Below are 14,088 nucleotides of genomic sequence, written 5' to 3' on the forward strand. Positions count from 1 at the left end.
CAATATAGATTTTTCTATTGCAGCTGAAGCCGGGAGTACAAAATTCTACAGCAAACTAATATCAGTTGGCATGAAAAAACTTAGGAAAGCCAACCACAAATTTGTATTCTGGACTTGTGAGTAAGAGAAGCTTGGAACCTATCAAAGAGACCTCAAGGCCTTGCAGTTAGCATCAAAGATTCCATCAAAGATTCCTATAGAAAGAAAGAAAACCATCTGAAAAATGTGAGAGGTTGTAGTAAGATAAACAATGGAATACAGAGATTGCATTATCAAGAAGATTGAAAACTTGTGTGTATACACCCACCATCATACCTAGTTCTACTCGGCCATGTATACAGAGCTTCAATCCCCTTTAAACTCGCACAGACCTGGCCTAAGTAAACTGCTCTGAAGTAGGCACAACTTGTGTTATTGTGGCACATGCACACTATCTTCACTTTAATTCTTTTACAAAATGTAAAGGCAGTGAAGTAAAAGAAAGTTTGCAACAAACACAGCAACCTAAGCCTGATGCAGTCCGTGTGATATAAAGTCTGCACTAAAATAACCTATATATCACTGACTGCACGACAGTTGCCTTCCTCTCATAAATTTTGTTTCTCAAATCAAACTGATTGCATATTTACCAACCTGTGCAAAGTTATTTATGACAGCTAACCCTGAGCCTGCCCCACTGGAAATAGCAAAAGTCAACAACCTGTGTGCATTGAAAGAACAGAATTACAACACTACTGTGGAAAGTAGCTGAGAAGGTCTCTCAAAAGCATTGCCAAAACATTCAAACTAACAGTAAGTCTGCTCACCAAAAATCGATGCTGCAAAGGCCATCCTTTGAAGAATGGTAGAGAGCATGTCCATCATTTTGAGATGGCAATTCAGTTAGTTCAAGGCTGTCTTCAGGAGCTGTGACAGCAGGTAATCTTGACAATTCTTGCATCAAAGTAAGATGTGTGCGCTCCTCGTCCATGATAGACTCTTCATCCAGCTGATCCTTTACCACGCTCCTATGCTTAAAATCAGGTTCCAATGCAAAGGGTGGTTGTACGCTGAATATAGCTTTGAGTCGATCCAATGGCTTGTGGAAAAGCTTATTTAAGGCAAGTAGACCACCGTTAAAAACTGTTTCACTGAAAATGCTCTACAAGATGAACTCTGCTATTACTACTGGTGATGACTTACAGGAGCCAGAAGCATCAGCCCTAAAAGGATTAACATTACTGCTGCAACAAGCTTTTCACCAGTTTCCTTGAGGTCAAAGGCTTCCTGAACAAGGGTAGAAAACAGCTTTTGTGAGCATTATAAACTAGAAAACCTATATTGATTAACAGAGGTAAAACTGCAAGACTCCTGGTTAAAATCTTGATTAAAAAGTTCCAAGTCAATTAAATACTGTTTCCACAACACTCAGCATTTTTGTTAATAAAAGCAGTACCTCCAGGGTCATAAATCCCATCAAGAAGATGCCCAGCACCAAAACTAATGCCTGAAAAATGTACAAGTACAATGATGATTAGCAACAATCACAATAAGTTTTTAACATTTTCTGACATGGGAAAAGGGGATCTTTTTCCTTGTTTTCAATTTGGTGCTCAACATCATGAGCTTTTGTGACGTTGGGATTGTATAACTAGCTAGGTGCAGTTGGGGGTGGGGGGTTGCCGGCCGGAGGAAGGGCTCTTTTCCCTTGTTATTCCATATAACGCTCAACCTCATGAGCTTCTCCTCAGGAAGCGTCACATGTCTGCCTAGGTGCTTTTTTTTTCTTTTTTTCTTCTTTCGGGGGGGGGGGGGGGGGGGGGCGGGCGGGGAGCTCCAACCACACCTAGCTAGGTAAGCTAGGTATGCAATCCCTCCCTCACAGAAGCTCCTGATGTTGTCGTAAATCACAATGTGGGAATTTGTCTCAAACTTCTTATGAGTACTTAAAAGAGCAGGCTCTTCTATCTGGTTAAAATTTCACTTGACAAAGAAAAGTACAACTTACAGAAACCACTTTAAAGCGCTGGATTGTGTCTAACTCTTCGGTAATCTCCTTATGTGATGCATTATGCGGCCTGATGAGAAAGGCCAACCCAAGATAAACAACGGTAGGCACAACCGTGATAAGCACCAGAAAATTTGTAACTTCCGATTCCAAAAATGCCTCATACGCCTGCACAGACGGATGCGGGCTGTATAAATACTGTAATCCTTGCAACATAACCAATTCTTCCAATCAAATACACAAGAACTGCTCTGCTTGTCATTTAGTTTTCCTCTCTCATGTGAAGAGTACAGTTGTTGAATGTGGAGGATTTTGGAACAAAAGAAAGAAAATCTGTATGCTATAAGTACAGGCTTAAGGACTGCATTACTGACAAGTGACATTGATGCTTTAGTAAGCTAGAAGAGAGAAATTTCTAAGGAAATCTGTATGTTAAGAACAGGCTTAAGGACTGCATCACTGCCAAGAGACACTGATTCTGAAGTAAGGCTACAAGAGAAGGACAAGGACCGTGCACTGCATGGGACTGGGTTCTAATTCGGTAGAAAGGAAATCTAAACGACTGGCAAAGCGAAAGTTGCATTTGTTACTATTATTGCCATTTGTAAAAGCGCTATTAGTTTCTAAATGAGGGTGGCCACCATGAAGGGTCAGAACTACTTCTCTAAGCTTCATCTGCTTTGCCGTTATAATAGAACTGTTTTTCTGCCTCCCCCTTCGCTGTTTCCTTTCCAGAACGTTGCCCGCTCCATGAAGGAGGGTGGTTTCGGATTTGATCTGGTATACTTAGCGGCTACAGAGAATCTCAGGTTCTTTACTTTGATCAATTCATTGCTATTACTGTATGGATTCAATTCAATCACTCGAATCTATGCTCCGGAAAGGCGTAGTTAAATGCAATTGCAATAGAGCTGCAGACAAGATATTAATGTATACATGACTGTTTTGGCTGAGCTGCCAGCTAACCTGGTGCCTTTAATAATTCATTTGCATGAAGGGTCTAGAATTGTGTTCATGAGCTGAAGTTGTTAGTGATCCTCTTCTCTCAGCGTATCTAGACTGTCCAGTTCCCAAATCGGATAGAATGAAAAGGATAGCTCGATAATCTGATACCATGGTGAGGTTTCAAGTCTCCATGCACCGAGTTTATCTTCATTCAATAAATCTTAAGTGGACTCTCGTTTTCATTCAATAAATCTGCTACAGGCTTCATTCAGATCTTGTGATTGAATCAGCATTCACGCAGTTGGAAAAGGGTTATAAATTGCTCGGGAAGTATAGTACTTTTGGACATCCTCACAGAGATCCTGCAATGTGCTATTAGACATCAACTCTATGTCTACCTAAATGCCATTCTGTGGCAATGTGGGGGCTGTTCAGTTTGTGTTTCCCAAATCTGGAACTGAGTGCTGCATTTAGATTAGCCAGTCTCTCCCACTGTCCACCACTCATTTCACTGCAGCAGTTCTGCTTCTGATAAGCCTCGGCATGGTGTTTGCTATCGCCAGTGTCAACTTAAGCATTTTGGCCTTTACTGTTCATCTGGTTGTTGCTCTCTGTTTCAAAGGTGCGACCTGTGTTTTCAGGTTGATCACTTCAGAGTCTGCTGTCATCATCTCGCTCTCGGTCATGGGTGTGCTTCCTGCAAGTTTTGCCCACATCATCATCCAAGTTGCTGTCCGGTGGGCATTGGAACCCCGTGCAGTGTTGAAGTACTGTTTGAACTCTGCAATCATCTGCATATTCAGTTTACTCTTCTAAAGTACGTTGGAAATCTTAAGAGCAAATAGATTCACAGAAGAAACCCATCAATAAACAGAGCTCGTTGCTTTATGGGTTTGTACATAGCTGGAAAGAGTAATAGAATTTCCAGCTGCCTTGCGTGTGCTGGTTACCACTCCAGACTGCCCCACCACCAGCCTGTACTGCCACTCCAGATGGACCTGCCACCAGCCAGCAACCCAAGGCACCTAGCACTTCATGACTGCTGCAGCAACCAGCCGCCAGCCCCTGCCCTTTCCTGACACCACCAGCCTTCTCCTCCACACCCCTGCCAGCTGCACCTCCTTCCCCTACCCTCGTCCAGCTGCTCCCCTCCCTCCCCCCCCCCCCCCCCCAACCTGCCCCCCACAAAAAAAAAGTTCCTGTTCTTCCCCCTTGCCTTCTCCCTCCCTTCTAAATCCTGCCTATCTGCCCTGATCACCAGCCTGCCTGCCCACTTGTCTTGCACGCCTTCCCTGCCAGGCCCACCATGGAATCCAATTCTCTGTGGATTGGCAGCACTCTTTTGAGCAGTCTCTTCCCTCTCCTCTTTTTTTGTTTTGGAGAAAAGAATTTTCTATTAATAACACCTCGGAGAATTCTCTGCCCCCTCCCAACTCTCCCTTCCATGCAATGGATGGCATGCATAAGATCGGCAAGGCTTAGAGCATTCAGAAGCATAAGAACATGCACACCAGCAAGATGGAGAAAAGTTGATTTGTGAGACAGTAGCCAATCCCTCTTCTTTCATGGGAGACTCCAATGCAGCCCTCACAGATTCCATGGCCAATACTTTCCAGCAGATCAGGTTTGATCCTCTCGTAGAGCTCAAAATCAGACACAGAGACACAGAGTGGCAGCCTTGGAGACACCATCTTTTCCTTGCTAATTGGTAGGTGAAAGACCATTGGTGCACTCATTGAAAGACATGATACAAGTAGCTCTCACAAGAACCTCTGTAATGGTTATGAGAGTAACTTCTACTAGCGGAGGGGTGTTTTAGGGTCAACTACAGCACACGAGAGCAATCCAAGGCAGTGCTTGCTACGGATGTTCAAAACACAATGGCTTTCTTCAACAGGTGGGTTGAGAGTAGAGATTACTTGGCTTTCTTTGATAGGCGGATTTAGGGCAAGGATTTAGAGCAATCCAAGGCAGTGCTTGCTACAGATGTTCAAAACACAATGGCTTTCTTCAACAGGTGGATTGAGAGTAGAGATTAATTGGCTTTCTTCGATAGGTGGGTTTAGGGCAAGGATTACTCCATGCTTGGCAATGGTACAGCTTTCACAGCTCACTTTAATGGCCTCAGTGGAGTACATTTTACCCCACATTGCCTATATTGTTCCGTCTTTTGGGTGCACCATTCACAGGGCAGGACTTTGCCCCATGTACCAAGGGGATCCAATGGCCCAACGATGAGCATCAAGTGAACACTAACCAACAAGTGCTAAGGATCCCCTCTCAAAGCACATCTAGATTTATGCTTCAGATCATATACTACACTTGCCTTCTAGGGCAACGTTTCGTATGCAGGATGGTAGGCCACCTTCCAGTGGACTACCCCAGGACACATCAAAGAAGATAGTGAAACTATATTCACAAGCCTCAAACGGTTGGATTATACTTTCAGCTTGTTTGCTCATAACTATGACTGGATAGATCTAACTACTCGCGTTATCCGAAAAGAATATAGTGAAGGCATTGCATGGTGAAAAATGTTGAAGAACTTAAACCTTCGTATCTTTGTTTTTCCCTTTCCTCTACCCTGGTAGCCAATGGAGGCATTTCTTATTAAATGTCAAGTACAAATGCAAACCAGAGAGAGACATTTACCGTTACAAAAATGGCAGCACTTAAACCCAGTTGTGATTTGAGTATTCCGACTGCTGTGCCCTTGAAATCTTTGAAACTTTCCAAACTGGTGATTCAGAATATTATTTTAGCTTTCTTGGGGAAAGAAATCCAAAAACAAAAGATAGTCATTGGTTAAATTGCAAGATGCTCCTACACCTGGTCATAATACAGGCTGTATCAACCCAATTGTCTCCACCTGTCGCAATGGCAGAGTAGAAGCAGAGCTACCTTTCCAAGCAAAGATCCCAAATAAGTCGCAAAACAAAACATATAAGTCACGAATATGCACTGTGAAGTAAAGCGAGACACAAACCAGCCAAAAGGATGCCTCAATTCTTCCAGTCAGTGTTAGCAGAATCTGCAGGTAAGCCATGTCAAGCTGTTATCCAGAATAGACTCTCAGGAAAGATTAGGCCGTTGATAAAATCATCAGTGATGAAATTTGAGTAACAATTTGAACAAGTTCTGGAAGGGTGCTGACATAAATAAGCTTTATAATCCATAATTTAGCTGATTTTGGCAAGGTTACTAGGTTTAGAAATGCAGGTGGTCAGATTTCAGTTATGATTGACAGACCATGCTGTACCCAAGGAAATGCATCGCAGCTCCTATGAAGATTGACACCCACGGTGGAAAAAGGAAATAGCATAGGCCTGAAATAAGACCAACAAAAGCTCCAAAATCCTTTGCAGCTCCCAGGTCATCTGTCTGCTCTTGACTGTAATGAAGTTTACTTTTCATAAACTCACTGTATACTGCATATGTATATGTCAAGCCATTGCAGACCTGATACGTAAATCAAAGAAATCTGTTAGTGCAATGACTGCTAAAGCATGGTTGGCTAAAGCAACTGACCAAGTGCCAAGGAAGCACAAATTTGATAAGAGGTAGAGTAATTTCAAGGAGATGATTAAGAAGATATTCTTTAATTCATTAGCGTAAAAACTGCCACTATTAACAGCTAAAATAGTAGGGAAGTTCAAAAGTACACAGTAAACAGAGGTCCTGAGGGTAAGTGACAATGAGTTCAAATAAGTTGCGGTTATGCATAGAGACTATGTTGATAAAATACGCCCAAGGACCTATGCTTACAAAATGTTGAAAGAAAGTCGATAAACACGTAAGCACTAGAAAAACATCTGGAAACATACCATCATTATCATGGCTGCTGAAAGGCCTGCCCATCGGTTCATTTTTACTGACCCAAGTACATGAGTTACATGCGACTCTTGCCTTGGCTCTCCTGTACTTTCCTGCAGGATTTTTTCTGTCTCCAGTGGACTGATAGACTGAATTGTAGCTTCTGGATGAAATGAAGATTCCATATCTCAACATTCGAATGTGATTGAAGTCTCTGAAGAGGGGTCACTACAGCTCCATTTTCAAGGGCTTTGAGTCATCTAGAAGCCAACAAAACTTTGTTAAACGCTATATGCTTGAAGAATAATCATAAAACAAAGCAATTGAATTTTTTAAGGTTCCACCCTAAGTTTTAATCTCAGACAAGTATTAGATCCATTTTTCTCAGATGCTAGAGCTTTTAAAATTTGTGTCAGCTGACCTTTGCCATAAAATGACGAGTAGATACGGTTGAATACAGTAAAATAATGTCGAATATAGTACTTTTTCAAAGAAAAGAGAATTCATGTATTCATGTAAATAATTACTCTAGCCAAAAAAATCAAGGTAAAGTTACAAGGGAAGAATCCAAATACAAAAGGAGGAAACAGGTTGACCTCTCAGCCTGGCTGCTTGCAAAAAAGAGAATCCTACAAAATGGGCTTAGTGAAGAACTGTCATTCCTAAGGAATCTAGTACAAAGACATGTAAGAGAGTGCTTGAAAAAAGACGACCAAGTCCCAAGACTAGGAATGCTTCCCATGTCCTTTGCATGCTCCTTGAATCGCCTTGGAGTTTGTCTCATCTGCCTCTGAGCGTATGAGGTCTATATCTGCGAAAGGGTTTCTCAGGTGGATATATATCTCTGCTGTTCTACCAATGATGAGGTTCATGGTCCTTATTACTTAACCTAAACTATCATCATGAAAGCACGGTTTGTGCAGAAGAAGCACCTATGGTATATGGTTTTAGGAGCTGTTGTGTGGCCCCAAATCCCCACTCTTGTTCTAGATGATTGGGACTGCGACAAATATGAGGAAGCAGTTCTTACTTAGGATATAGAAGATGTTTGTGTGAATTCACCTCTTCTCAGTGCATTTCTAAAGAGGTCCTTCCAATGGTTACCTTTTGCAAGATACCTTTAGAGGTGTGCAGAAAGATATATATGATGTGCAAGGCTCCATCAGCCATGTGAGCTGTGACCCTCTATGGTCAGATCCAACAAATGAAGTTTGAGCCAAAGGACACCATCCAGTCATTCCTACTTCATGTTATATACCTGCAGGATTAGCTTCAGCACATGCAATCTGCACTTTGAGAGCCTCATCTAGTAGGGATTGTACTCTATAAGTTTCCTCAAGAGTTTGATTGATAGAGAGCCAATGTTGTTTGGGCCTAGACCTCATCAACACCAATGAGCTTTACACGTATGTCCTCTGTGTTGCTTGAGCATGATGCATCCTTGAGGTTACAGGAGGGGGCTTCCATCTAGGTATGTTGGCCATGATGAGGCATTTGCAGCCCTAGAGAGAGGTTGCAGAAGAAGAAGTGGGATACAGACTGGTCCGATGAGTCAACGTCCTCATCTAACTCCCACTACAATTCAAATCCTCTGGCCACGATGAAGCCGAAGGCTTGAAAGGGCTCGAGAAGAGGAAGGGCATGGCTGCCCCTCCTACTACTTTCTAGTGCTAGTGATATGGTCATCCCTCATTACTCTCTAGTGCTAGAAAGGGAGTGTGAGAGGGTGGTGAGGTGGGGCAATTGAGCCTCATCTATACATGCATACAGTTGCATAGGATCCAAAGAGGGATATTCCCTAATGCATTGACTAAAGTCTGGTAGGTCTTAAGATCCTAGAGCTAGGATTGACTAGATTCATGATGATCAATTTAACAAAGAGTGGGATTGGCTCCTAGTATGAGTTCACACGGGGGGATACTTTGGCACTTTGGGCAAAGGAGGGGAACCCATGGTCATTTATGCATTGCGACATTAGTGATAGGCCGGCCACATGTGCTACTAAAAAGGCATTGTTGACAAAGATAGAGAGCTGCTATGTTTGCTTTTTTGTTTTTAATAGGTGATATGATCAATATTGATACCAGGTTCTCTTCGAGGCACCTTTGTGGTGGGCTAGCCATCCACTACTTGGGTATCATACATTGTCCATTCTGATGGTCATTGTTGTATGTACTATGATGAGTCATCATAATTGTATACTATATTGTATTAGATGACCCATGATCTGAGAGAGGGTGTTAGTAGATTAGCCGATTCATATGTGAGTTTGTTCATGAGCAAGAGACTAGACCCATTTTGCTTTAGTCATGCTTGTGAGTTGCTTTGTTTTCAACAATTTTATTGGCATTTCTTTATGCTGGCCGCCTTTTTTGTGATTGTTGGCTATTTATAGCCTAGGCTCCCTCCTCCTCAATCACTTCATCATCATCAGTATACTTTTGACATCTTCAAGTCATGTTGGAGAGGGAGCCAGTGCTAACACCCCATCAACCAATGACTCACCATTGTATTCGAGCATCTCATGTCTTACTATATAGATTCTGTTTCTTGAGCATTTCTTTGAGTTTTCTTTGTGATATTCTTCTCTTTCTTTACAGTCTTTCTCCTCTCTCGTATTGTGCATTGTATTATAGCAGATTCTAATGCTTCCATCGATGCATCCACTTTTGGCAATCAACCCTCTGGATCCGTCTCTAGTGGAGAACACTCTCCGACTACTTTCTTAACCCGCTCTCACGAGAGTCATAGGTTGTTGGACAGCTTTGCCTTTGAACATCTTGTACATTATTTCATTCATTTACAACATTCATTCATTACTTTAAAGTTATCTTTGTCTTTTGTTTGTGTTTTTTTGTTTGATGTTTTTGCATTTCTATCTGAACTATTGTCTTTTTGTTGTATTTGTATACTCTGTTTTTTCTCCATGTAAAACCTAGTATATCTTTACAGCCCACACTTGGTTGACAAGTTTGGAATATGATCATGCCGTCCCAAAATTGTGGTGGTCCTTTGTTCGCATGATGCAAGGCCAATTCCTTCCTGTCCATTTCAAAAGAGATGTAAAAATGAAATGAGACCAACTCTGGCAAGAAAAAATGAGTCGTTTAATGATTGCACAAAGAGGTTTGGGAGCTACTTTTGAAGGTTCAACATTTCAAGAAAAGTAGTTGCTCTAAACAACTTAAGAAGTTTCAAGCAGATCTGTATTTTAAAGTTTATATTGCTCTTAATCATTATCATTATTCTAGTCTCAAGGAACACATTGAGTGTGCTGAGATATGGAAAATAGAGCATAATGGTAACAAATCATGCCAAATGTAGAATAAGAAGAGAGTGGCTGATCATGACAAGTATTCAGCTCCCAAAGAAGTGAAGTGTTAGATGCGTAGTGGAGAAGTAATAGTTAGCAATGGTGATGGCAGAGAGAGAAAAACGTGATTAGCAATAGAGAGTAGGGAGAGATGCACGATGTGTGGGTACAATAGAGTGTTCCTCTTTTAGGTTTTTGAGATAGATAGATGTAAAGTACAAGTGCTAAGAGTGCATTCACACCCTCCACGTATAAAAGGCACGGTGGCCCTTTATTCCCAACAACCTCCCACCTAAGGCAGCATGCCTTAAGGTTGAAAAAAAAAATCAACTAAGTCTAAGTATGTACAAAGCTGAAATACATATACATATACTATCCAACTCCCATCGTCTGTCGTCGGCAATGATCAAACCACTCTGCTAGAAGACCCTTCATGAGAAGATCTACAGGATTATCATCTACATGTACCTTGACAAGCTCAATGCTTTTGTTGTCAAATACATTCCTAATAAAGTGATACTTCACCTATATGTGCTTCATTTTTGCACGAAAGACGGGGTTCTGTGCTAGCATGATAGCACTCTATCACAATGGAAAACAGGGGTCGCAGTAATGCTAAGCTTTCCCACCAAACGTGAAAGCCATAAAGCCTCCTTGCATGCCTCAATGGCAGCCACATACTCTACCTCTATAGTAGACAATGCAACACACTTCTGTAGCCTGGAGATCCAAGAAACTGCTCCCCCTATGAAGGTGAATACATACCCTGAAGTAGACTTTCTACAATTAGCATGATTAACATAGTCCGTATCTGTAAAGCAAGCAACCATACCTTCTACTAGTAGATGTACAAATCCTTTGTGCCCTTAAAATATCTCATTATACCTTTCACTGCTTCCCAATGCATTTTACCAGGATGTGCCATATACATGCTAACTACTCCCACCACAAATGCTATGTCAAGACGTGTAGCAATCACAGTATACATGAAGCTACCATGGCTAAAGCATACGGAATCTTGGCCATTTCAACCTTTTCATCATTAAATGTAGGGTTGTCCTCTACAGCTGTGAGTTTCACATATGGAGGCAATGGTACGCCAATTGCTTTCCCCCCCCCCCCCCCCTTCCATATTGAAACGCTACAAAATTTTGGATATATACTCCTGTTGTAACAGACAAAGAAGACCTTTCGATCTGTCCCTAAGTATACGTATGCCAAGAATATGATTTGCCTCACCAAGATTCTTCATGTTAAAACTGTGGAGTAGGTTCTGCTTCAATGTGTCCAAAGAATGAGTATCCCTACCATCGATCAACATGTCATCCACATACAAAACCAACATATTAAGGCTGTCATCTGCTGCCACCTTAGTATATAAACAATGATCCACTTGACTTCTTTTGAACCCTTGAGGTTGCATGAATGTATCAAACTTATGATATCATTCACAAGGTGCTTATTTCAGCCCATATAAGCTTTTGTTAAGTTGACATACCATCTTTTCTTGCCCCTTGGCCACAAAACCTTTTGGCTATTGCATGTATATATGACCTCATACAAATCACCATGTAAGAAAACAGTCTTTGCATCCATCTATATGAGTTCCATATCCTCACATTTAACCAAGCCCAATATGGTTTATAAAGTAGTTATCTTGACTACAGGAGAAAAGATCTCATCAAAATCAATCCCATGTTCCTACTTGTACCCCTTTGCAACAAGTCGTGCTTTGTACTTTGGCAAGGAACCTGAAGTGACCTTCATCTTGCAAACCCATTTGCATGGTAGGACTTTTTGCCCCTTTGGAAAATGCACCAAATCCCAAGTACCATTCTTCTTTAGAGATTCTATCTCTGAGAGCATAGCTTTATGTCATTTCTTGTTGTCTTCTCCATCCACCATTGCTTCCCTGAAGTATGACAATTCACCACAATCTGTCAACATGACATAATTAGCAACATAATTTGCACCCAGCACAAACCTATTTGACTATTTGGTAAGACAACTCACAGTGTGGTGTCACATGGAATGAGGGACCTGAATCAAAAATCCAAGTGTGCATATCATTATCAGAATCTACAATCAATGATTGTGCACTAAAAGAAGTAGACAAAAATATATCATTGCCACCACTATCACTTTCATGACTAACTACATTGACTTTGTCTATCATCACACTTGCTTCCTAAATTATTTTGCCTATTTAGCTCTTCCATGAGTATAACAACAAGGCATTGGAGTTGCTCATTGCTATCCTAAAAGTGTCCCAACTTTCACGCAAAGTGCATAGCAAAAATGTTGCCTTAAACTTCTCATCAATGTTAAACTGCAAAGCAATCAGCTAGTTGAAAAGAGAGTTAAACTCATTTAAATGTACAGACATAGCTGTACCATTTTTCATACAAAGATCCATCAATTTCTTCAGCCAATAAATCTTGCTTGCTTCACTTTTCTGAGCACATAACTCCTCAAGTCTTTGCTACATATCATAAGCAGATTTTAATTTCTCTATGTTAAATAGCAAAGTGTCTCACATTGAAAGCTCTATGATAGAGCATGCAAGTTCATCTAACTCATCCCACTCATCTTGATCCATGGTTGTTGGTTTTACCCCTTTTATCTTTATGGGCTTCACCTGTTTCTTCTGCACCAAGACATTATAGCACTGCTTCAGACATATATCAAAGTTGTATGCACCCTCAAGCTTCTTAATGTGCGAAAATTTGCTGCTATCACTATTGCCAACCATGATTCACAGCCCAAAAATGACTCAAAGGTCAACAAATGTAAGCCCAAAATGTCACACAAATGACCAAAGTACAAAACAAGTACCAACCAGCAATGAAAAACCAAGTAATTGCAGAAATTTCAGATCTGCAAATCAATTTTCAGAGTCAGATTATCAAAGCTTGGAGTATTTCAAAACTCAAAAGCATTTATCTAAGAAACATGTAGAATTGAGAGAAAAATTGTCTATTGCAACTATTATATGGCCCATCATGAAGATTTCCAAGTGATGAGCAATACTTATAACCAAGATGTTGATTTTACATAGCAATTTGGGTCAATTAACAGCCAGGTTTCCATCAAAGACAGATATCTTCTCATGAATAGCCTCCTTTATGTCACTCTTCCTATTTGACAAAGGTAGTTAAAGAAATTCATGAACCTCCTTATGCATAACAAAAAGGAATGCCAACCACTTTAAGTGCAATTGAAGAACACACAGGAAGGGCAGTCACTTTGTGGAATTAAACGCTTCTTTTATTGGCTAAAACTATGAAGAGATATACACAACTTCATTGAGGTTTTATCTAGCATATCAAAATTCCAATTGATAGGCAAGAGACTCTAGAATCGCTACAACCCCTTTTGGTTCTTAAAGCTCCGTGAAATCTATCACAATGGATTTTATCTCAAGTATTCCAAAAACACCTCAAGGTCACGATATAATTTGAGTCATAAGTGATAGATTCAACAAGGAGTCATATTTTATTATATACCATAAAACATCAAAATCCTCATAAGCTACATGACTTTTTATTCAACATATCTTCAAACTACATGGTATATCTTTTGAAATCATCTCAAGCAGAGATTCTAAATTCACAAGTAACTTTTAAGTGTTATATTTGAGAATTTAGAAATCACTTTAAAGTTCTGATATTTTCATCCTCAAACTAGCGGCCGAATGAAGGTAATGAATCTCTCTTTTGGATATGTTAAAAGTTTATATTGGAGAAATATCTTCCATTGTGAAAGCTTGGTCACAACAATATAATGCCCTCATCCATAGTGAAAGCTCCAAATGAGATAATACAAGGTAAAGTAATCCTTTCTCCAATCATTTGCACTAAAGATAATATTTTTTGTTGTTGTGATGAGTTTGTTTTAGATTTAAAAAACAACAATGAATCGAATTCAAGCCACAATCAAAGCTACTAAAGATAATATTTTTTGTTGTTGTGATGAGTTTGTTTTAGATTTAAAAACAACAATGAATCGAATTCAAGCCACAATCAAAGCT

The 14,088-nt window shown here is 40.5% G+C and overlaps 1 protein-coding gene across 4 annotated transcripts in view; it reads right to left on the minus strand.

The window, feature by feature from the left end:
* Nucleotides 1-14,088, minus strand: part of LOC148012100 (protein NUCLEAR FUSION DEFECTIVE 4-like) — a 90,473-nt gene that overhangs the window by 59,874 nt on the left and 16,511 nt on the right. For 2 of the 4 annotated variants that reach the window (XM_087668902.1, XM_087668904.1), the window contains exons 2-11: nt 6,757-7,005; nt 6,182-6,391; nt 5,919-5,963; nt 5,762-5,829; nt 5,585-5,669; nt 1,988-2,155; nt 1,436-1,486; nt 1,183-1,266; nt 807-1,090; nt 634-700 (exon numbers count right to left, since the gene is read on the minus strand). In XM_087668902.1, coding sequence (XP_087525028.1) covers nt 634-700; nt 807-1,090; nt 1,183-1,266; nt 1,436-1,486; nt 1,988-2,155; nt 5,585-5,669; nt 5,762-5,829; nt 5,919-5,963; nt 6,182-6,391; nt 6,757-6,930 — 1,236 coding nt within the window. In that variant the 5' untranslated portion in view covers nt 6,931-7,005. Of the gene's footprint in view, nt 1-633; nt 701-806; nt 1,091-1,182; nt 1,267-1,435; nt 1,487-1,987; nt 2,156-5,584; nt 5,670-5,761; nt 5,830-5,918; nt 5,964-6,181; nt 6,392-6,756; nt 7,006-11,796; nt 11,815-12,595; nt 12,706-14,088 lie in introns of those variants that run through there. The other 2 variants (XM_087668903.1, XM_087668905.1) reach the window with 2 other exon arrangements.

This window comes from Lygodium microphyllum, chromosome 27 (assembly GCF_053477565.2).
Source record: "Lygodium microphyllum isolate KBCC chromosome 27, Lygodium_microphyllum_v1.1.10, whole genome shotgun sequence".
In the NCBI taxonomy this organism is placed as follows: Eukaryota; Viridiplantae; Streptophyta; class Polypodiopsida; order Schizaeales; family Lygodiaceae; genus Lygodium; species Lygodium microphyllum.